This window comes from Coenobita brevimanus, chromosome 6 (assembly GCF_032717465.1).
Source record: "Coenobita brevimanus isolate Jiangsu-jjx chromosome 6, ASM3271746v2, whole genome shotgun sequence".
Classification (NCBI taxonomy): Eukaryota; Metazoa; Arthropoda; class Malacostraca; order Decapoda; family Coenobitidae; genus Coenobita; species Coenobita brevimanus.
In genome coordinates this window covers 54,036,554-54,061,835 of record NC_136959.1, presented here as the reverse complement: position 1 = coordinate 54,061,835, position 25,282 = coordinate 54,036,554, and the positions used below count along the sequence as shown (strand labels likewise).

General features: G+C 40.4%; 1 protein-coding gene across 1 annotated transcript in view; it reads left to right on the top strand.

The window, feature by feature from the left end:
* LOC145401265 (uncharacterized) overlaps positions 1 to 25,282 on the top strand; it is a 308,557-nt gene that overhangs the window by 177,048 nt on the left and 106,227 nt on the right. The window contains exons 25-26 of the mRNA XM_080273595.1: positions 292 to 535; positions 1,154 to 1,492. Coding sequence (XP_080129721.1) covers positions 292 to 535; positions 1,154 to 1,492 — 583 coding nt within the window. The remainder of the gene's footprint in view (positions 1 to 291; positions 536 to 1,153; positions 1,493 to 25,282) is intronic.

Sequence of the window (25,282 nt, the reverse complement as noted above, 5' to 3'; positions counted from 1 at the left end):
AGTTATGCTACACATAACAGTTGACAGTAAAGCATCAACATGAAATTTATTATTTTTATTGGATATTTACTGTAATTTCATTAGGATATATGTGTAGCTTGCTAACTTCTCAGCAGGAGATGTGAGAACAAGTGAACCAAACATTGAATAAGGATATTATCCAAACAGGCACTAGTGCTACTATTAAAAGATGTTATGAGCACTTGTGGGATGGATGCTGTATTGAGACATTTTGTTTTGCATTTAGTTACAGGTACCCTCAATAACTTTTTTTCCTTTTTTATCCAACAGAGTGTTCTCAGAGGAGGCAAAAGAGGAGGAGCTTGACCCTAGTCTGAAAAATGGGGTGCCTCCAAGAACAGACCTGCACCGCTACAGCCGTGATTATTACGTCCCAACCAGCCCTAAGGCACCTAGGCAGAAATATCATCATAAAATTTTGAAGTCAGAGTTTGAGGAGCAGCCAGGCAGAAGCTCTGTGACACCGAATGGTCATCACTCTAGTCCCACCAAGGAAGAGTATGTCAGTGCCCAGGTAATCCAAGAGTTCTCCAATGATTTTCCCACATTTAGCATGTTCAAGGGTGAAGTTACGGTGACAGATTGCTCTCTGAAGCAAGTTGATGCCTTTTGTGATCATGCACATTCCTGCTTTGCACCCTTAATTTCTTCCCCCTCTTCCCTTGATACTTATAAAGATACCACTTCTGAGAACTATCATTCTCATTCCTCCTCTTCTTCCTGCAGCATGGGAAGACGTTCTTTATCTAGTTCTAGAATTACATGCAACAACTTTGGAAATCATTTACCACCAAGTAGTCCTGGAAGAATAGGGGAAAGCGAGTTTTTTAGCCACATAATAGACCGATTTAATCGAACAACAGGATCCATGAAAAGCAAAGTGTCAGATAATCCTGTTAAGAGTGAAAAGGAACAGGCATCTGGTAGACCAGGTAAAGATACTACCCTGACTCAGAGATCTTCCAGTTATTCTTGCTTATCCACAAAATTTCAGTCACCCAGTCAGCAATTTATAGGTTTATTAAGTAAAGAGCAAACATCTACCGCTCCACTCAAAACACCATCCATTACTATGCCTTCAACAGATAATTCAGATTTAACAGACTTGCCACTTTCTGCATTAGTTCCACAGATCACCATAGAATCCCCAGGGATTAGACAGATTGAAAGCAAACTTATACAGCATGATTTTAACCGGCTGTCATTCAGGGCTCGACAGGCCAGCAAAGGTTTTAGCCTTAACCCACTATTTGAAGATGATCATGGAACATATCACCAGAGAGTAGATAAAGCAGGGAGAGAGAAAAAGAAACATGAAGATGAGGTCCCTCGGAAGAGACATGCCAATTCCACATCTTCTCATAACTCTGAACCCTCTTCGGATTATTATAGCTCTTTTGAATCCCTCCCACATCTTGCTTCATTTAGTCGAGAGGGCAGCTTGAAACTTCCAAAGCCACAGGTGACAGAGGTGAGCTGGGAAAGGCTTCCACTGAGGAGTGGGTCACTCAGGTCATCACGCAACTCACAAAATGTCCGATCTTGGGGAAGTTTCAAACACAAGAAAAGTATGATGTTCTAGAGTGTACATTTATCCTTATTACAGTTGACACTCACTTTTGGGGGCATTATGTGCCATTTGTTAGGCATGGATTAACCAGAGTCCTGAGGTAAATCTGATGAAAGATTAAACTAGCCTGTATGCATCCGTTAACACTCACTTTTGGGGGCATTAGGTGCCATTTGTTAGGTGTGGATTAACCAGAGTCCTGAGGTAAATCAAATGAAAGATTAAACTAGCCTGTAGGTGCATCCGTCCGTTGTGTTTAAATGACTTTCCTGTCCTCGTCTATTCCAATTTCTTCCATCCTTCATTTCACTATGTATTACTCTTCTTTCCACCAGGTGGCTGTACACTGTGTGACAAGCCAAATAGTTTCTTGTAAATCAGGAAACCATTTACAATGCTGGGTGGTAACCATATAGCCAAAAAATGGGGTGATGTGGAGCCTACTATGGAGCCCCTGTTAACTGAGTGGAGGGACACAAATGCGATGTCCATCCAGGAACCGAACTTCCAGACAAATCTCCATGCCATATTGTGGCATGGTGCCGTCAGCTGCATGGGAACATTGATTCACTGCATGGGATGGCCTGCAGGGGTGGTTGTTTGCATATGGCTGATGGGTGTGTCCAGTCAGACAGACTGGAGTAGTATTGCAGTGGCAAGAAGAACAACTCTACCCCTCTCCTGTCACCTTCTTAATTTTATGCTGTATATGAAGATGTGGGTGGCATTGTAACTTAAAAGATTTTTTTAAGAAGTTTAGTTTTTTAAAACAGGCTTTCAGTATGATGTGCTGGTGAATGGAGATGAATTGGAGGAAGAGTTTAATTACATTGTTGTAAAAAGTAGAAGAAATATAAATGCGCAAATCAAGTGGAGAATACTGTAGAGTGTCTCAGGGAAAAAGATGGCTGGTGCCATGAAGGCCTTGATACAAAATAAGGAACTGTGTTTGGAGGATGCAGTAGGACTGCATATGGTTGTGTTAGTGCCTCAGTTAACATATAGGTGTGAGAATGGTTTGGAATGAGTGCAAAAAGTCATGAGTGAGAATATTGGCAGTTGGACTAAAGGAATGTGTGAGAGTTTCATTGACTGGTTAGTATAAGAAACAGATTTGTGAGGGCTATAAGTGTCCTGATGAAAAAGCACAGATTGTGTTTTGATGGTATAGTCATATTGAGATTGATCATAAATAGAATTGATAGTTATTATTACTGTATTGCATTTAGGGTCATCTAGAGATGGACCTGATGGAGCTGAGTGCTCAAAGAAATTAACTTTATTATTGTTTTATTATTTTTTGTATAAGTGTTATTAATTATGTGTCAGAAAAAATTGTTGTGCATGATTAATTCATGTCAGATATGAAAAGCACACAGATATACATAGTATAAAGAAACTGGAGATAATGTTGAAAGGATTACATGGTTGTTGAGAGAAAGTTGATTGGGAGTGTTGTTAACAAGAGGAAAGTGCATGGGTTTATCTAATTCTGTGACTGTGGCATGCAAGGTGAATCTGAGAGGAGTTTTGTGGATAAGAGGCAGGAGAAATACTGATAAAGACAATGTGGAGAAGTTGGAAAACAAAGCAAAGGTGAATTAACATGAGCTTATGATAATGTAGGATTTAGTATCAGTAAACTGAGGTAAAAGGATTAGGAATACCTGTGGAGTACATACAGGGAGCATTTGTTTAAGAATGCTAACTGTGTGTGATGTTGCAAGACTAATGACTGATCAGAAAGTTACTGCTTGTAGGAATGTGGAAGTATAAAGAGCAATAGAAAGAAAGAGAAGTGGCTGGTGTGGATGCAAGAAAGGAAATTCATGAAAAGGGGGAATTTGTTGAGTGGGAAACACGTCAAAAGGTTAGTAAAGAGAAGAAAGAGAGGTCCTTTTTTAATATATTAAAAAAATAAATGTTAACCTCAGTAATGTGAAAGTAGGAAGAATCACATTTTTTGGGAAGAAGTGTGAAAATATAGGAATGAGCTGGGAAAAAAAGTGTCAAAATGCAAGGGATGTAAATGGAAGAATACCAACAAATTGAAGTGAAGTATGGAGCAGATACGAAGAATTTTTTGAAAGGCTGATGAATGGGAATGATGAGAGAAGAATAGTGGTAAACATAAGTAATGTTAGTGGTGTGCTGACAAGGATTCTTATAGTGTCTAAATATGTGATATTGCAAGCAGGAAAGAATGCTGTGAAGAGACTGAAGAATGGGAAGGCAGTGGGTGTAGATGATGTATACACAGAGTTCTGTCTGTCTGTCTCTCTCTCTCTCTCTCTCTATCCAGAAAACTTTGATGAGTGGAGTTCAATCAGTGGAATGGAGGAAAGCTGTATTCATACTAGCTGGCCTCCATTTCAGTTTTATCCAATCCAGTCCTAAACATATGGATGTTCTTTGTCTTCACCAACTCCTTATCCAGCCCATTCCTGATATCTGTACCTCATTTTGCAAAACTAAATTTGTTCACAATGTTTAGGTACCTATTTATCCTGATTTTGCATTCATGCCCTGTTGTCTTCCATCATCCATTTAAAAAAATTCCTCGGTCCAGTTGTTCTAGACCTCTTACATCTTTAGTATCGTTTTTATCATATTGTATTGTTTGCAAAGGCTCCAGCATGCTTGCATGTGTCAGTCTTGGTCATCTAATGGCAGCGCTGCATGCAGCTCAGTCTCTGTTAGCCTCCCAATTTAGTCCTTTATCTCAGAGGTCACTCTCTATGACCTCGTCCCAGGTCTTTTTTGGTCTGCTTCTCACAGCCCTACCCCCAGCATTCACCACTTCTTACCTGCTGCATTGAATTATCGTCCTTCATCTTCTGAACATGCCCAAATCACCTGTCTGCCCCTCTTCATCGTAACATCAATACACTTTAGTCCAATCCTTCCTCTCAACTCTTCCATCGTAATCCTAGCCCCCCCAAGCCTCACCATCTCATTCAGGAATGCACTACACATCCATTTAATCATTGTCATTTCTGTACATTTGAGCTTACAAATATCCTCTTCCTTTACTGCCCAGGTCTTACTGCCGTACAGGATTATGCTCCTAACACATGTCACATACAAGGATCCTTTGGCATGGAGGGAGAGCCCATGCAATGTCAGGAGAGGCAACAGCTCCCTGAACTTCCTCCAGCCACCCCATATCTTAGCCACAGAGCTAGCTCCAGCCCCACCTCCAGCACAGATCATGTCCCCTAAATAATAAAGCTCCTCTACACACTCCGAAGGCTGATCAGCAAGATTAATCCATTCATGCCTCTCAGTCTCTACTTGCTCTTCCTGACACACTGCACAAACTAAATTAGCTTTATCTCACAGTCAGCCTCTAATACCACTATATCTCTTGTGCACCCACGTATCTCAAACACTGCAAAGGATGGAGTTACTTCTTACACCCTTGGGGCAAACCACACATGGCCACACTCCTTTTGCTTTGACAGTTCCACCACCAGCCTTAGATATCATCTCTTTTGCTTTATCTGCATTTACTCTCAAACCCTCCTAACCCATTCTGTCTCTCCATTTCCTAAATCTTTCCTCCACCTCCTTTTCATTCTTTGCAATCAACACCAAGTCATCAGTGCACAACAGCTCGCATGGGAGTCCATATCTGAAGTCATATGAGAGATCTTCAAGCACCATGACAAACAATAAGGGGCTCAAGATTGACCCCTGATGCACGTCAGCATTGACAGAAAACTCATCATTCAAATCTCCATTCCCTCTCAGATGGGTGCGAGCACCCACAAACATAGCCATAACCACTCTAACCAATCGCTCATTGATCCAAGCTTTCCCATTGGCCACTTCACCACCTCCCTAGGAATTCTGCTATAGGCCTTCTCCAAATTGACAAAAATAATGTTTAATGTATTATATTACCAGTGTGATATTAGAGAGACCTACTGGCTATAATCAGTAGTGGTAATGGTGTTTAATAGGTGACTGAATATCTAAATACATAGGTGTTATTGTTCCTAGATAACCTTGGCAAGTAGTGCATCACTTGAGCTATGTAATTTCATGATCAGAGCATTGGATAAAGTAAAAGTTATTGTTGTGGCCTCAAGCTCATCTGGGTATGAACTCAGTGGACTGCAGGCTGATGTTGACCCTCTCCTGTAGTCCACTGTCTTCATTTTGTAGGGATTGGAATGGAGCTGAGGAACATATGTATAGCCAAACAGAAGAGTTCTGCTTAGATGGTAAGTTCATACAGAGAGCATGGATATCGGTGGGGTAGTTATTGTTCATGGTGTTGTTAGTGGTGATAGTGGTGTGTTTTGTTGTGACCTCAGACTCATCTGATCTTATGCACAGTAGATTGCAGATTGAAATGCCCCATTGTTCTACTGTCCACCATCTTTCTTTTGAAAGATAGGAAGGGTGGTAAAGATAGTACAGTATCTGTGAGTGAGTTTGCATATGGAAGGAGGCATGGTTGACCATAATAAGGTGGATGGATATAATAATGAGCTTGTAAGAAAGCAAGGTATGATAGTTACTGAGGCTAGGGAATTGACAAGGGATTGAGTTGGTCAGATGAAGTTTGTATGAGAAGCACAACACAATACTCTGGCACCCCGTGGCAAAATGACTTTATCTGGCCTGTGTATGTGAAGTGCATCTTTGAAGGAAAATATATTAAGCAGGTGTATGAGAAGTGCATTTGTAAAGAAAATTGTGTATGGCAGGTGTATGGGAAGTTCATTTTGAGCCTGTGGTGTGCAGCTTACCTCATACAGGCAGGATTATTAGTGATGCACCAATAAGTTTCTCATAGGAGCAGTGTTATGCAGTTTTACGTGATATTAGGCAATCAGTTAAATATCATCTCCCTCAAGATTGAATCCAGGAGCAAAGAAACAGTAGCTACAATGAATGAAATTCATGCAGTTGCTGATCTTGTTACCAAGGTTTTAGCAATTGAGGAAGACTCATACCCGTCTGGAAAAATGGATCTTAATGCTAAACTTGAATACAAGGCTGACGGTGGCTAAGGGAAGAGAGGCAGAGATGGAATAAATTATTAAAATTAGTGTGTCACATTCATGTTATGGATTATTGGAATAACTGACAACTCATTGAGGCTTTGACAGGAGTGAGTCCTGTTCGTATAGTTGCCAGTTTCCTACCAACTGGGAAATTTCCAACCACAATAACTGCAATTATGGTGAGTTTAGCAAAAATATTTCGTGGGTTGGTGTGTCATACCATATCTTAGACGATGATGTTCAGTACATTTGTCGTAGTTTTGCGATGGTTGCTAAATTAGCCACATTGCCACAGTCCATAGGTTAAAGAATAATTTATCTGGCAGTGTATACAAAGTTCATCTGTTAAGAAAAGTCTTTCTGGCAGTGTATATGAAATTCAATTATAAAGAAAAGTATACTGGCAGTGTTTATGAAATTCATAAAGAAAAGTGCATGTGGCAGTGCATATAGAGTTCATGTAAGAAAAGTCTGTCTCACAGTGTACATGAAATTAATCTATAAAGAAAAGTCTGTCCAGCAGTGTACACTCAATGCCTGAGTAATGCGCGGTTGAGTAACACATTTTTGTTCTAACATGTTCACCATAATGTGACAGGCCAAATCAACATGTGGGAATACTCAGGTTCATGTGGGAAGTTAGCTGGCCAGGCGATGAAATTTGAAACTCCTGCACAGTGACGTCACCCTCCAGACTCACCACAATTGGCCGGCTTACATCTGGGTACCTGTCTTGGGCACACTCAAGGCTGTATGGTTAGATAAAAATCTATAGGATTAATTTTAGGGGACGAAATGGAACGAAAAAATTTGCTAATCAGAAAGAAATTGCTTTCATCCATGTGTTATCGTAAATTAGTGTTCAGTTCCTTATTCTTTGTTTGATTTCATGCATCTTAACACATCTCGGACCAACTGAGCATACGTCTATCAGTCCTTTCTCACATCTCACTGAGTTCCACCCCACACACATATAGGTTTAGCAATTTAAGGGGACGAAATGGAACGAAAATGTTAGCTGATCAGAAAAAAATTACCCTTTCATCCATATGTTCTCGCAAGTTAGCGTTCAGTTCCACATTTTTCACATGATTTCTCGCTTCCCAACATTTCACACCGACTGAGCATATGGCTGTCAGTCCATTCTTTCAAAGACCATAACTTTACTCTTCCCTACATTCACCTTTAGATTCCGTTTCATACACACTCTCCCAAACTCATCCACCAAGCCTTGCAGCTCCCCTTCGTCTTCACTTAACAACACAGTATTATCTGCAAACAACAGTACAGGGTGTTTCCAAACACTGCCCTCTCTCACTAGGGCTTCTCCAGCATCCACTGTCCTACCTTGTATCTCATTTATAACCCCATCCATATACAGATTGAACAACCATGGAGACATGACACATCCTTTCCTTTTGTCAAACCAACCTTCAGCTAGAAAAATTCACTCAGTTCATTATCGACATGAACTGCAGCCGTAGCACCCTGATACATACCCTTCATGGCCTTCAGCAACTTCCCATCTACTCCATATGTTATTAATACTTTCTACAGTCATTGTCTATCCACCGTGTCATATGCTTTCTCCAACTCCATGAAGGCTGCATACAACTTCTTTCCCCTCTCTAGAAACTTTTCCACTAAGGATCTAAGAATGAATGTCTGATCTACACATCTTCGACCCTTCCTAAAACCTCCCTGTTCTTCTTCAACTAATTCCTCTGTTATTTCCCTAACTCAGTCAATAAATATCCTACCATAAACTTTTCCTATTACACTAAGGAGACAAATGCCTCTATGATTACCACACACTTTTTTTTTCCCCTTTTCCTTTGTCTATCTATCTATCTATTGCCAGACGCCTCAATCCCGTTTGGGGTGGCCACAAACAAATCGCCTCCAAGTCGCCCTGTCCCCCGCCATTTCACTGCCCTGCTCCCAACTCACACCCCCCTCTCTCATATACCTCTCCACCCCATCTCTCCATCTCATCCTTGGCCTCCCCCTCCCTCTTTCCCCCTCCACCTCACTCACATACACTCCCTTCGTCAGTCTTTCACCCTCCATCCTCTCCACATGGCCAAACCACCTCAGTGTGTTCCTCATAACGCTTCCTATCACATCCACATCAACACCACAACGCTCCTTTATATCCTCATTCGTCAGCCTGTCTCTCCATGTGACTCCACAGGCTCCTCTTAAATAACTCATTTCCACGGCAGGGGAATAATTATTCCTGACTTCCAATCCTCCGGGACTCTGCCTTCCTCCTAGGCCAATCTGCACATCTTCCACATCCATTCTACTACTGTCTCTTCCCCATGCTTCAGCATTTCACCACACACTCCATCAATTCCTGGGGCTTTCCCCATTTTAACTTTCTTCATCGCTTCTACAACTTCCATCCTACTGATTTCTTCCTCTCTTCTCACATCCCTCTTTCTCCCAGCCATTCCCCAGCAACTTATGCACTCATTACTTTCATTCTCTATGTTCAGCAATTCCTTACAGTGTTGTCTCCATCTGCTCACTTTTTCTCCCTTTACCACTAGTAATCTACCATTTTTATCTTTCACTCCCCAACTAACTTCTTTGGCACCCTGTCTAACTCTCTTTACTTCTTTCCAGAACATTTTCTTACATTCCCTCCACTTTACACTCATATTACTTCCAAATTCCTCATCCACTCTCTTCTTACTCTCTCTTACTAATCTTCTCACCTCTCTATTCCTCTCTGCATATAACTGTCTCTTCCGTCTCTCAGCTTCTTCCACGTCCTTGTTTCTCATCCACTCACTACAGCTACCTCAAATTGAGTTAGGACCACCCCCCACAAGGTATTAAAAAACACAGAAATCATAATATATCACAATGTTTGTTCATGAAATGCCATTCATTAATATGAAATCATGTTTCCCTTGTTTTTCAGGACCAGTTGATGCGTTTTGGCATGGAATCAATTAGATCTCTAAAGTAATCTAAGGACATTTCTTTGCACCAAACATTTGTCAGTTAAGTCTTGAGGTTGTCCAGATTGGGTATCTTCTTCTTTGCCATGATTTTCTTCATCTGTTGGATTTAGATCTGGACTGTTGCCAGGCCAGTCGAGGACCTCAATACGATTATCCTGAAGCCATTTTGTCACCTTTCTTGACTTGTAACATGGAACTGAATCATGCATGAAAAAGTCGCACCCATCAATAGCAAAAAAGTTTAACAAATGATCTTTCAGGACTTGAATGGCCTGACTACCACTCATCATCAAGTTCTTAGGAAGAAAATAGAGGCCTGTCCTACCCATTTCACCTGAGAAACATCCCCATACCATTACTGATTGTGGGTGCTTAACAGTCGGCACCGTGTAAGCAGGGTCATATTGATTACGGGAAGCAGGGCAACGAACCTTGGCAGAATGCTCTTGGAACACTTGAAATGTGCTTCCATCGGAAAATATAACTTTTCTCCACTCATCCGATGTATAGTGTGCATACTTCTTGGCAAACTGAATGCGCTGCTTCTTCATGCGGTCAGTGAGAGCTGCAAGTGGTGTTGGATAGTTCGAATTGAGACGTCTTGTAAGAACTTTGGATGCACTCTCTTCAATTCTGCTGCTGTCAGTTGAGGATTCTTGATTACTTCCCTCTTCAGAAGCGTATCTGTACCTCTGGAAGTCATCCTCTTCATTCCTTTGCCATGCTTGTGCTCTGGTACGACATCATGTGGCAGGCCACGCGCTGCAGCAAGAATCTTCATGATAGTTGAATTTGCTCATCCAGTATGTTCACAAATCGTGTTGATAGAGACATTATGCTGCCTCCATGCAATGATACGGACCCTCTCATCCCTTGAGCAGTACTTTCCAGGCATGACAACTCGACTCTAGGAAAATAACAGGGCAAACAGTAATGCATATGAAAAAAGAGGGAGGTGCAAGCTCGGAGCGACGGGAACATATACTCCCACTCTCGCTTCTGGGCAAGCACTGATATGCTGAGTGTTTCACCACCTCCCACCAACACCAGAGGAGTTGCCAGTTACTTCTTACCACCAAAATTCACTTGGTAAAGGTGGAAACACAAAGCAAAGACAGACAACTCTCCCATAGCAATTTTGTGTGTAGGTCCTAAGTCAATTTGTGGTGGGTGTATATGCTTTCTTCTTTTGTGTTACAGCTTCTCTCACCTCTTCATTCCACCATGCTGTTCCCTGCAGCCCCTATCTTCTTCTCTTCACCCCACGCACCACCTCACATGCTTTCACAGATTTCGTCTGTGATTATTTTTCACACACCTTCCACATCCCCCATCTGCTCCAATCCATATTTACCCAATCGTTCCTCCACTTCCGTCTTTTATTTTGCCTTTTTTCCATCCTCTTGTAACCATTCCACTCTCCTTGTATGAACTACCTCCTTCTGTCCTTCTCTTCTATTTCTCCATTTCATTTGGACTTATATTATGACCACCACTTGTATGGTGGTCCCCAACCTCTATATACTCTTACATCCATTACACACCTTCTCATCCTTTCATCCACACACACACATAATCAATCATTGCCTTCCATTCATTCAGTTCACTACCCACCCTTCTCACCACTCGCCACGTATACCCTTGGATCATTTTGTGCCTGAAGAGGGTATTGGCTATCACCAACCCCCTCCTGGCACAGATGTCCGCTAAAGCACTGCCATTCTCTTCCATCTCTTCAGGCACATCCCACTCACCAACTACTCCATCCTCCTTCATATTCCTTACTTTTCCATTCATATCTCCAATCAAAAGGACTCTCTCATTCCTTTCAAACTTTTCCATGCACACTTCCACATTTGTGCTGAACTCTTCTTTCACTCTGCTTGCACGATCTTGAATTGGTGTGTACAAGCACACAGTCGCCCACATTTGTAGTCCAGCTTTCAATCTTACCTACACAATCCTTAAACAAACTGATCCATACTCTCTTATATTCTCCTTCCATCTGTTACTCACAACAATAAACACTCCTTCAGTTTGCCCTCTCTTTCTCACCCACTCCCGTGCATATACCCCATCCGTACTCCCATTCTTTCACACTCTCACCTCTCCATTTAGTTTCAGTTAATCCACATACATCTACGTTCACACCCTCAAGCACCTGGACAATCTCTCTTTCTTTCACCTCATCATTTGCATCCCTTACATTCCATGTAAGGGAGGCGGTGGCTCAATCGGTAGAGAGTTGGCCTGCAGTCCTAATGGATCCGGGTTCAAATCCCGCTGGGGCAGGGAACAGTTTAAGGATTTGAATTTCATAAATATCAGACTTTACTGATCTACCAGAAGACCCGCCGACATGTCGTAAAAATACCCCCGCTAATACCAATACACCAGTCCTGTATGAGACAGCCCTAGCATGTATTCAGTATGGATGGTGGGTGTTAGCGCTGAAGTGGTGACATATAGAGGTGTACGGTATGTAGGAGGACTACTGGGCTTTGAAAGCAGGCTGTGAAGCCTATGCCCAGAGTTGATCACATAAAAAAAAAAAAAAAAAAAAAAATAGCTCTTCATACCATGCCCTTTGTTCGGTTCTTTGTCTTCACCTTTTGGTTAGTCCGAGGCTTCTTGTTCATATTTTTAGTTAGTTGTTTTCCGGGGAGGGGCACTAACCCTCTGCCAACCGACTAGTTGTCATGTAGGGAACACGTGTTGGTTGGTTATAAGGTTACTGGCAAGCGTTGTAAATGTTTTCCTGGTTTGCAGGAAATCGTTTGACTTGCCACTTAGTGTAGAGCTACCCTAAAAACAGAGTATCTACCACTACACTAAGTGGGTGGATGATGGGCTGAGCATCCTTTTCTGTACAGGTGCAGTTGTGGACATAGATACAGTATTGTTGTGCCTTACAACCATGAATAATGGGACAGTGAACAATGACTTTCAGATTCCAGTAAAAGTGAGGTACTGTATTCAGAACTCAACAGACTTTTCAGGGTAATAAACATGAATGTTTTGTCATTGTTAAACTAAAATGTTGAACAGTATCATTGGCTGTTTCTTTGTACAGTTAATCAAGCATCTTTCAGTATTTTCTTCAGTCTCCCTTCGCCATGTTTATTTAACCCACCCCATCCCAACATTTTCTGGGCAGTGGTACGCCCCAGTCCCGACTTTTTTGGACCTTTTTTTTTTTTTTGGCACAAACATCTGCTTTTGGTGAGAAACATCGAAAATTCATAGAGAAATCGCTCACCAGAGGTTTAAAGTACTCGATCCAGGTAGGAGTACGTCCTTACCTTACAGGGTTTTCTATCAGGCTGGCTGCAAAGAAAACGAGTTCAGTGGGAGGATAACTATTCTACACCACTCATAAACGGTATTTATTTATTTATTTGGTACGAATTTATATGTAGTACGAGAGTATATTGGTTTTCAAACGGTAATATAGGCATTATAAGCATTGTTTCACTCACTAAATCATCACCATTCCTGACCTTTTTTTGCCACATTACCTGATCATCATTTCTGACTGCAATGTTTGTCCTCCATATTGTCGTCGATTGGGGAATCACTCAGGTCCTGAATTTCGTACCGTGGCATGACATGGCTTTACTGGCCAGGTCACTGATAACAGGTGAATTGCTGAGAAAAGTCATGCAGGGGGGGGGGGAGGTCATGCTGAGTAAGGCATTGTCCCTGCCTGGCATCTTGTAGAGGAAGGTGTCCTGTGTATACGTGCCAAAAATCACTCGCGAAAATTGAAAATTCTGCAAATTAGGGACCTTGCAATGTCCTTGCAATGTTGCCGCGTTAATTTATGTCTCCGGGATATGAGTGCACATCATGTGAGGACGTGAATTCATGTCTCCGGGACGCGGCGGGTTAAGGAGTTCTGTGTATTTGAAATATGAATTATACCTAACTTTCTTGACATGTCCACCAGTCATTATTCATTGCATCCCTTGGCACACCAAAATGATCTTTTATCATACATGATTTACCAGACCTGTACAAACTCATCCTTTCAGATCCATTAAAACTACTGTATAAGTCTGTGGAATATTGCATTGATCCCAGACCCATTCTTGCTCATCTATATTTCCATTGTCATATTCATAATGTGCATATACAATGCTTACAACCACTTTTGCCATTCTCAAACTTAAAATTCACATACATTTATCTTGAGGTGTTACATTCATACTCATTCATTCATTCTTTTCACCAGTTATCACTTATCAACAAATCAAAAACCTTTTATATTTTGTCCAGGAATGTTCACACCAGCCCCTATACATTTCATACTATCCTGTTCATCTGCTATGCTCTCTTTCAACTTTATCTTGCACAAGTAGCACTTCATCACATTTTCCATCTTTGAACACCTTATTAACTTTTTTTTTTTCTCTCTCTCTCCATACCTCAACATTCCTCAGAATTGCAAGAACCTTCCTAGCTTTACTGGACACTTGGCAAACTTAGAACCTTAATTTAAGACTTCTGTGATTTTTTTTTTTTTTTTTTTTTTTACTATAGTGACTGTTTAGAGAATAAGTGTATTCCAGGTCCACATCCTTTCTATTTACTCAGCTGTACAACATGCATGGATTGTATGGGTAGTGTTTTTTGTTCTCTTGATTTTATTTATTTATTTTTTGTGAATGCTGTGAAGAGTATGTAAGATGGTGTGAAGGCTGCAGTGCGTGTGGATGGTGAACTAAGTGAATTTTTCTCTTTGAAAGTTGGGTTGAAACAGGGATGTGTCATGTCTCCATGGTTGTTCAATCTGTACATGGATGGGGTAATAAAAGAGATACAAGGTAGGGTAGTGGATGTTGGAGTGGCCCTGGTGAGAGAGGATAGTGTTTGGAAACTCCCTGTACTGTTGTTTGCAGATGATATTGTGTTGTTGAGTGAAGACGAAGGGGAGCTGCAAGGCTTGGTGGATGAGTTTGGGAGAGTGTGTAAGAAACGGAATCTAAAGGTGAATGTAGGGAAGAGTAAAGTGATGGTCTTTGAGAGAGGTGAAGTCAGTGAATGTACAGCGAGGTTGGATAGTGAGGAATTGGAAAATGTGAGTACGTTTAAGTACTTGGGTAGTGTGATGAGTAAGGATGGAGGTTTGGAGGGTGAAGTGCTTGAAAGGGTACAGCATGGAAGAAAGGTTAATGGTTCTTTGAAAGCAGTGATAAGAAACAGGGAAGTGAGCATGGAAGTGAAAAAGTTACTACGTGACAGTATTGTGATACCAACTCTAACGTATGGAAGTGAAGCTTGGACGTTGTTGGAAGGACACAAGTCAAGAGTGAGAGCAGTGGAAATGAGTTATTTAAGAGGAGCCTGTGGAGTCACATGGAGAGAGAGGCTGACGAATGAGGATATAAAGGAGCGTTGTGGTGTTGATGTGGATGTGATAGGAAGCGTTATGAGGAACACACTGAGGTGGTTCAGCCATGTGGAGAGGATGGAGGGTGAAAGACTGACGAAGAGAGTGTATGTGAGTGAGGTGGAGGGGGGAAGAGGGAGGGGGAGGCCGAGGATGAGATGGAGGGATGGGGTGGAGAGGTATATGAGAGAGGGGGGTGTGAGTTGGGAGCAGGGCAGTGAAATGGCGGGGGACAGGGCGACTTGGAGGCGATTTGTTTGTGGCCACCCCAAACAGGATTGAGGCGTCTGGCAATAGATAGATAGATAAATTTTTTAATAAGTGAAAGGGCATTGAGGCAGCATTTTACCACTTTGATCTACCCTGTTATTTATGAGCCACAGCTCAAGTTGATAAGCATGAGTGTTAAAAGTTTCACCTTCATCTGTAGAATGTTCTTCACCCTGGAACTGAATCCAGGTTGGAGTGTTGTCAGTTGACTGTTATTACATCACTTAGTGACATAAATGCCATGAATAAATCCCTCATATCCACAACCCCCAATCTTGAATTCCCTTTCCAGTCCTCACCTGTCAGTTGAGATAGAGAGGGATGGAGGGAGAGAAGAGGGGCTCACATATTACAGTACTTTTTCTACCATCCACCCCCCCTCATCCACTTAACTTTGAAGGCCAACTGTTTTTAAGGCTGTAATTAGTTTGATCTTTCAAAAATCACATGACTAAAGGAATTAACTTTGTATCACATATGGTATACAGCACATTTACATTAACGTATTATACACATACAGAAAAATATGTATAGTAAAATGTATCTGTGAATGAAGTTAAGGATTAGATGCTTCAATATCTCTTAAAATTAGGATTTTTTTACGTTCACCCTAACCATGCTGTGGTACTTATTGACTTAAATATTGGTACCCTGTATTTGAAAATGTGCACTTTCATCCCACCACACTGGCAATTTTTGTGATAATATTTTAAATTTCCTTTATTTTTCAAATTTCAGTACAGACCCTGGAACTTCATTTGAGGTTTACTAAACTATGAGAGGTTGACCTGTACTGTATTATGTTTTCATAAACATCACCATGTAGTTTTTTATATATATGAAGAATTAAACTGGCTGAGGATAAAATTAATGAATCAGCTATCTGTTATCAGAAATATCAGTTTATTCTTAAATTGTCCTTTGAGAACCAGTGAAGCATTATCAGCAAGACAGACTCCCACAATTCTGATGTACACAGTACATTATATAGAAAAAGACAGAATTTAGTATATCAGTTATTTGTTATCAGAAATATTAATGTAGAGTTATCAGCTAGATACAGATTTCTCTTAACCGTGATATAAAACATTCTGGTATGCCCCACTCCCTCTTCCATCATTTCCCTTTATCTCTTTGCCTTCAAGTAATCTCTGGATAAATCATAAGTAACTGAATTAAGTCTGTTCATAGTTGATTGTTCCATACAGAAACCATTACAAATATCTATCAGTGAGAGTTTTGGCCCAAGCTGTGTGTAGTATGACTGCTAGAGTTAATTTTGTGTTATCCTAGTTTGTTATCTCAACCTTGAATATTTCTACTTGATAAGAGTATCTCTCTCTTTCTCTCTTTCTCAAGTACACACACACACACACACACACACACACACACACACACACACACACACACACACACACACACACACACACACACTGACTGATAAGGAGAGATAGGGAGTGATCAAAATGCCGATGTGTTGGTGATCTGCGGCAGACAACAGAGATAAGACAGTTCTGCCCCAGTTGGTGGTTGTTCCCCTTTAAAGGTGGTACACATTTGTGCTTGTGACTGCTTGAGTTTTTTTACTTGGAGAAGATCGTGTCTGGAGAGGTAAGGATATTTTCTTGAAGAGTTACAGTGTGTGTATGTATAGCTAGATGCCATAAACCTGTAAGGGGTGTCCATTTGTTTTTGCATTAGTTGTTTTATGGGGAGGGGCCCTAACCCCCCCCAACCCACTTGTTGACATGTAGGGAACACGTATGGGTTGGTTATATGGTTACCACCCAGCGTTGTAAATGGTTTCCTGGCTCACAGGAAACCATTAGGCTTGTCACTCCATGTAAAACCACCTGAAAAGGAAAATAGAATGCTAAAAAGTGACAGGAAAGATGGGAAAAACAGGAAGATAGGAGGACAGACAGAAAAAGAATAATAAAGGCGAAGGAAGAAGTAGGCATCACTACATAAGTTGAATGGATGATGGTGAGAAATAGGAAGAGAGGAGGGCAGACACAGAAAAAGAATGATAAAGGTGAAGAAGTAGGCAGCACTACATCAAATGAGTGGATGATGGTTGCCACCTCCTACCACCAAAGAATTACAGACATTTACATTAATTCACTGAGAGCAAATGAAGTTTTTGGAGCTGATCACAAAATGGAGTAGTGCTGAATCGTGTTACTGCTTATATGAATTTTTTTCTTATAACCAGACATTTGTGGTAGGTGGGGACACTCACCACCCACTCACTCAATATAGTGCTGCTCTTGGGTGACTGCCCTTTCCTCTCTTCCTTCCTCCTCTTCTGCCTTTCTTTCCTTCATTTTATCCTCTTCCTTTTGTCTATGGGTGACTACACTTAGTGACAAGCCAAATAGTTTCCTGTACACCAGGAAACCATTTACCATGCTGGGTGGTAACCATATAACCAAATTACGGTGCCTGGTGGTGTAGTGGATAATTAAGGCACTCCAATTGGATTGAACCTGTGCAGGTTTATATGCAAGGTGTGGTTGGGGTTTACTGCTCTTGTAATGTCACTCAGGGATGAGTGAGGCTGGTCACTCTCATCTTAAATGTCAGAACTTACTTGCCTAGCCCCAGGCTCCTATGCTTCTCATGGGGCAACACAAGATTAGATGGTGTTGATGATGATGATAACCAGGCATTATTATCTCCACCATAATTCTACGTGGTGGGGATATAGGAATTGCCCCCTCTATCTTGGAAACCACCAGGTGGATTGGCTTCATATCACACAGAAAGATAGAGTATGTGTTGTAGTTGATACCCATATATGTAAAACTTCTATATCATCTGTGTTTTATGAGCTGTGACCATATAAGGTAAAGTCTGTCTTGTGTTATCCGTCTTTCCGTCCAGCCTTGTTACTCAGAAGCTACCAGGTGGATTGGCATCATATCACAAAGAAAGATAGAATATGCATCATAGTTGATGCCTGTATATGTAAATTGCCAAATTGTCAGTACATGATAAGCTATGATCATATAAGGAAAACTCTGTCCGTCTTTCCATCTGGGTAGGACTATGGTGGTAGAATGGGTATTTTTATAAGTGTGTTTGAAGGTAAGATGTGGTGTGGAAATCTAAGAAAAGAGTGGTTTGACATGGTAAGTAATTGTATGAAAAAAAGAAATACTGTATGGATGTTGGAGAAAAGTTGATGAGGAATAGATATGGATGGAGGGAGTATGAGTCTGTCAAGAGGCAGATGATATTAGTTAGATATACCAATTTTATAACCTAGTAGCCAGCAGAATAGTTCTGCCACGTAGGTATTGCGAAGAGCAACCTATCAGTATAATGCACATTGTAAATGGCCTTTGTCTTTGAGGAAAAGCTAGATATTTTGAAAGCTTGAGTGGTAAGTGAATGCATGTATGATTTTTTTTCCACTGAGTACTATGTTGATAGTTCTCCTGCTTTAGCATTTTCCTTTTGCAGTTCTAGTTTCAATACTCCTTCACATCCTCATTTGTCAGTCTGTCTCTCCATGTGACTCTACGGGCTCCATTCAAATAACTCATTTCCACTGCTCTCACTCTTGACTTCTGTCCCTCCAACAGGGTCCAAGCTTCACTTCCATACGTTAGAGTTGGTATCACAATACTGTACAGGGAGGTCCCAAAGATACGAGCAGTTAGGTTCCATTTGGCACAGTTGTATAATGAATTCTCACATAACGAAACACATAACTAATGGTAAAATATTGGTTGGGTTCAAGGACCCCATCAAAGGCAAGTTTTCAGACTAAAATATACAATACCAAATGCAACAAACATATCTATATTACTGAACTGTAGAGAAGGCAACCTGAAAGAGCAAATAGTATGCAAATAACATGACTGCACATTAATTAAACATATAAAACATGCATAACACTCATCTATAGGTGGTAATGTTGTGTTGGAGGTGGGAAGCTGGCGGTCGCCAGCTGAGCAGCCGTGCCAGATTCCCAAACCCACATTATCGTATCTGGCACGTTAAAAGTATCGCTTTTTATCAAAATTATCGCACTCATAAACAAAGGCATTTCTTCACACAAATTAGTAATTATTGTGGAATTACAGTAATATGTTTATATGTGGAGTGATTAATTAACATTATTGAATTTGTTTAACTGCTTAATACCTACCAGATTATAATACTGGTTATCGTAAGAGTTACTAAATCATACTGTTGTACTAGTCTTACAGTACACTTGTTAATTTTGCAATCCCCGATTTATTTTTCAGATCATGAAATTATGATAGATATCACATTATCACATGCATGCTATCACATATCGCAAAGTGTGCCAAAATATCGCATTTTGCAATAATTATCGCACGTCTGGCAACATTGCAGCTGAGCAGTCCTGCTATTTCTATCTGAGGTTGAAAGAAAACGGCAGTGACTGCATTTGTTAGGATGACTGAGTTAGAATCCTCCCACCTCACCGCAGACTGAATGTCGTATCATTGGATTTTCGAGATCCTATAACAAAAATAGTCCCTAATTTACCCAGGTCGTATCATCGGTGTCTCGTATATCAAGTGGTCGTATAAGGGGACCTACCTGTACTGTCATGTAGTAACATTATCACTTCCACGCTCACTTCTCTGTTTCTTATCACTGCTTTCAAGGAATCAGCACCCATTCTTCCTTGTTGTACCCATTCAAGCACTTCACCCTCTAAACTTCCATCTTTACTCATTACATTACCCAAGTACAGTACTGAAATGCACTCACATTTTCCATTTCCTCCTCATCCAACCTCGCTATACATTCACTGACTTCACATCTCTCAAAGACCATAACTTTACTCTTCCGTACATTCACTTTTAGATTCCATTTCATACACACTATCCCAAACTCATCCACCAAGCCTTGCAGCCCCCTTCGTCTTCACTTAACAACACAATATAATTTCAAACAACAGTACAGGGAGCTTCCAAACACTGTCCTCTCTCATTAGGGCTGCTCCAACATCCACTGCCCTACCATGTATCTCTTTTATAACCACATCCTTATACAAATTGAACAACCATGGAGACATGACACATCTCTGTTTCAATCCAACCTTCAGATAGAAAAATTCACTCATTTCTCTGTCCAGATACACTGCAGCCTTAGCACCCTCATACATACTCTTCACATTATTCAGCAACGTCCCATCTACTCCATATGCTGTATTCTTAATACTTTCCACAGTTGTTGTCTGTCCACCCTGTCACATGCATTCTCCGAATCCATGAAGGCCGCATACAACTTCTTTCCCTTCTCTAGAAACTTTTCCACTAAAGATCTAAGAATGAATATCTGATCTACATAACCTCGTCCCTTCCTAAAACCTCCCTGTTCTTCTCCAACTAATTCCTCTGTTATTCCTCTAACTCTGTCAATAAGTATCCTACCATATACTTTGATGTGGATATGGATGTGATAGGAAGCGTTAGGAGAAACACATTGAGGTGGTATGACCATGTGGAGAGGATGGAGAGTGAGAGACTGACAAGGAGAGTGTATGTGAGTGAGGTAGAAGGGAGGAGAGGGAGGGGGAGGCCAAGGATGATATAGAGGGATGGAGTGGAGAGGCATATGAGAGAAGGGGGTGTGAGCTGGGAGGAGGGTAGTGAAATGGCAGGAGACATGGCGGCATGGAGGCGATTTGTTTGTAGCCACCCCTTACGGGATTAAGGCGTCTGGCAATAGATAGATATTTAGGTAGTTCTAGTTTCTACCCACCCATTCATTTGTGGGAAACAGGAAAAATTGATGATTCACACATTTCTAAAGGGAGACAAATTATATTTTTCTTATTTCTTGTACATATGAGTTGATAAACAAAGAACTCTTAAAAAGTTTAAGAAACTAAATGTCATTACAAGGAACAAGAGGAAAGTGTTGTTGGTTGCATTAGTCGTTGTTATGTTGGCATTGAAGGTACAGTACTGTTCTTTGTGACACTCTACCCCATTCATTGCTTATCTCACATTGTTCCTCCCATTTGCATTCACATTTTCATGCATCAGACTTTGCTTTTACATTTTATCAAACTTACAAATACAGTTTATTTCATTTTTTACCTCTTCTTATCTTACTAACTTATAGATACTGTTTATTTCATTGCCTCTGCATGCATTTTTTACTTCTTCTTTAATATTCTAGTCTACACTCTTTGTACATTGCTGTACCTTAATTTTTGTTATTTGTATATTTCTATATCTCGTAATTTTTTAAGAAACTTTCTAGATCACTTTGACAAGCTAAACACCAAGGCACCTAGAGACAGACAGACAACCTGCATTATATATGGCATCTAAGGTGCAGTACAACCTCAAAAATTCAAAGTGTATATGGCCAAGAACAGTTCAGAGTTTTGAAAAATTCAGATTTATTGTCTGGTAATAGTATTTAACTGGACATCCTTGTCTTATAATGTCTAGATATACCTTTGTTAGATTAAATGGCCTAATTATCTGCGGTTACAATTGTCTTATGAAAAAAGTAACATAGTCTAGACATATGCCTATTATAGTATCCTTGTCTTTAACCTTGTCTTATCTCATAGTCTAGACATACCATTGGGCAGCCAAATCTGAAGGCTAATTTTGGAAGCCAGAATGGACATACAGTAATTTCAAATTTTAAAGTATTTTAACTTTATGCATACACACATTTTGTACTTTAGAATTTTTAAAGTTGCACTGTGTACTACTTGAGGTTTAACCCCTAAAGACTGATGTCTGACAGTTGTCAGTTTCGGGTCCTGCTATGTTAAGCCCTAATGCTGACGATAGTAGACAGGGTGAATATACTGTACCGGTATATATTATCATGCGTGATGTAGGTGGTGGTGACCATCATCCACTCACTTGATGTAGTGCTGCCTACTTCTTCCTTAGCCTTTATTATTCTTTTTCTGTGCCTGCCCTTCTCTCATCCTATTTCTCCCATCTTCCTGTCACTTCTTATTGCTTTTCTTTCCTTTACAGGTGGCTTTACATTAAGTGTCAAGCCAAATGGTTTCCTGTAAGCCAAGAAACCATTTACAATGCTGGGTGGTAACCAGATAACCAAACCATACGTGCTCCCTACAGTATGTGTCAGCAAGTGGGTTGGTGGAGAATTAGTGCCCCTCCCCATAAAACAAATAACTCAAAGTCAAATGGCCACCCCTTATGGGATTATGGCATCTGGCAATAGATAAATAGATAGATTTTTATTTTTATTTTTTAATACTCATTTCTTCAAATTGTTTCATACCTAGGCACATAATTCATAATGATTTTAGTTGTTTCTGTAAGGTTATTTGGCAGAAATAATGTATTTTCCCCAATTTTCTTATTTTCATTCTTACGCGCAGGATGACTGTTTTATCTTTGACGGTTGATAGTGTGGTAACCATTAGACATATGAGAGTGAAATGTACATTTTCAGGTTTGTAAATTCAAGCTCTTGAAATGTATAGGATCAAAATTTATCTTGTTGAAAGTTGAAAAATCAGACCCAAAATGCAGCTGGGGGTAGTCAGGGTGGGAGCCTTGCAGACTTTAGGAGTTAAAACTTGAGTTGTGGAAAGTGGAATGTGGCTGGCAATGAATAAAATGTGGAGCGTCACACATCTACTATATGAGGATGATACTGTACTGCTTGCAGATAGTAATATGGGTGCTTGGGTATGATTGTAAGGCTGAGCCTGACTTCCAAAAACTTTATGACTATGTGGCCTATTTCACTGGTCGTTGGTGTTGAAAGTTGTCCTGTTTCTTTTTTTCTTGAACCTGTCTCACCCCTTCTTTATATGGTAATAAAGACCAGGATGGTGATGATGGTAATGAACCTTTTCTAGTCCTCATTTTTTATCTAACTGTCACTAATATTTCACCCCTCTCACACCTGTACACTGTATTAACTTCCAAGTGAATGTGTACTTTAGCTTGCACTATGGCCCGTATTCTCATCAGTTAAGGAAGTTCCCTAACACCTCTTCCTTAGCGATTTATTTTTCGATATGGAAGGTTGACAGTCTTTGGATGTAATTTATGCAGAGTATGGTGATACTGAAGGGATTTATGTAACAGAAGAGGACAGTAAGGTGTCAGAAACAAAAGAAATCGCTAAGGAAAATGTGCTAGGGAGCTTCCTTAACTGACAAGAATGGAGGCCATATGTTGTAGAAGTAGTGTTTTTGCCTTTATGTTATTTTTCCCTTAAATTTTTAAATTGTGTATAATTTTATTTGCTGCATTTGTTATGCTCATCATCCACTGTATAAAGGATTACTTGTAATTTTATAGCACAGTATGTATGGTAATCACATTCTTTAAGTTGATGTGTGAAATGACTGACTTGTCTTACACAGTAGTTCTCTGTATAGTAGAAGTTATATGAGCATGCCTGATTTGTAGTTTGCAAAGATAGTGTTGTATTTAGTCATCTTGCTATTTTTTTTTTCCTAGTGCATGACTTTAGTGTACTAACTCTATTTTGTAGTGCGGTGCTATAAATAATATAGTAATACTGGTACTGTACTTTCTGTCTATGTTTCATTGTAAGAATTTTAATCTTATACTGTACTACACTGTACAGTTGTATACAGTACTGTAGTAGCTTACTGCCTTGTATGTAATGCATGCTTTATCCAGGGATATGCAGTACAGTGCAAACTCTCAAGTCTAAAAATCTAATGTACAAAAATGTCCACTTGCAAAAACATGTTTTTAATGCAATAGAAAAGTGTTGATATGACATATCCACACACAGTCAATACATGTTTGAAGACAAATTTTGTTGTGGGCATGTATAAGAAGAGATGATAGATACTGATTCAGTACCTTATTTGTATTTACTGTTAATGGTGCTGCAGGCTGTTTATTACACATGTCTCATATTTAATTATGTAACAATGATTCTACAAGGAAGGAGTTGCTTTGTTGATGAATGAGGTGTGGCAGAGTGGAATGAGAGACTACAAATGTGTCAGCTTGAGGTGTATGTATGTCAAGTTCAAGTTTGAGAAGATGGAAGTGGGAGTAATTGTAGCAGATTCACCATGTGAGGACAGGAGTGAGAGAGAGAAAAGTTTTGGGATGAGTTGGGTGAAGTAGTGGGAGAAATGCCCTGGAGCTATAAAGTGATTGTAATGGGGGATATGAATGGAAGAGTAGGCACTGATCCTGAGGATGACTTAATGGATTGTTATGGAGTACCAGGAGAAAATGATAATGGGAAGAGACTAAAGGATATGTGTCAGGAGAGGAGGTTGTGCATATGTAACTCGTATTTCAAACACAGAGATGCACATAAATATACATGGTATAGAGGGAATGGGGATTGTGTTGAAAGAAGCCTGATTGATTACATGCTCGTAGAGAGGTGAATGATGGGAATGGCTGCTGATACGAGGGCCTTGAGAGGACGATGTGGAGGTCTGTCAGATCATATGATTGTGGTATGCAAGACCAAGCTGAGAGGAGTGAGGTGGATCAGGAGAGAGAGGAGTGGTCAGGGAGAAAGACTGAAAGTTGAGAAGCTGAGGATCAAAGAAATGGCAGATGATTACAGGACCAAAGTAGAGGAGGAGTTAGAATTACTGAATTGGAATGGAATGGATCTGGACAGCCTGTGAAATGCACATAGGGATTGCTCAGTTAGGAATGCTAAAGTGGTGTGTGGTGTGGCAGGAGTAACAACGAAAAAGAAAGGTATGGCATGGTGGGATGAGGAGGTAAAGAGAGCGGTGGAGGAAAAGAGGAGGAAGTGGTTAAAGTGGTTACAAAACATGGGTTCAGTTGAAATAAGAACTGAATATGTTGAGAGCAAGAAGCACATAAAGAGACTAGTGAAGAGGAAAAAGAAGGAGGTAAATGAGGATCTAGGAAGAAAAATGAATGCGAACTACTCTGAAAATAGTAAGTTATTCTGGAAAGAGGTGCGGAAATGTAGAAGTGAAAGCAAAAAGTAATGTGATGGTGTGAAGGATGTAGGTGGTGATTATTAACCCATGGAAATGAAGTAAGGACCAGAT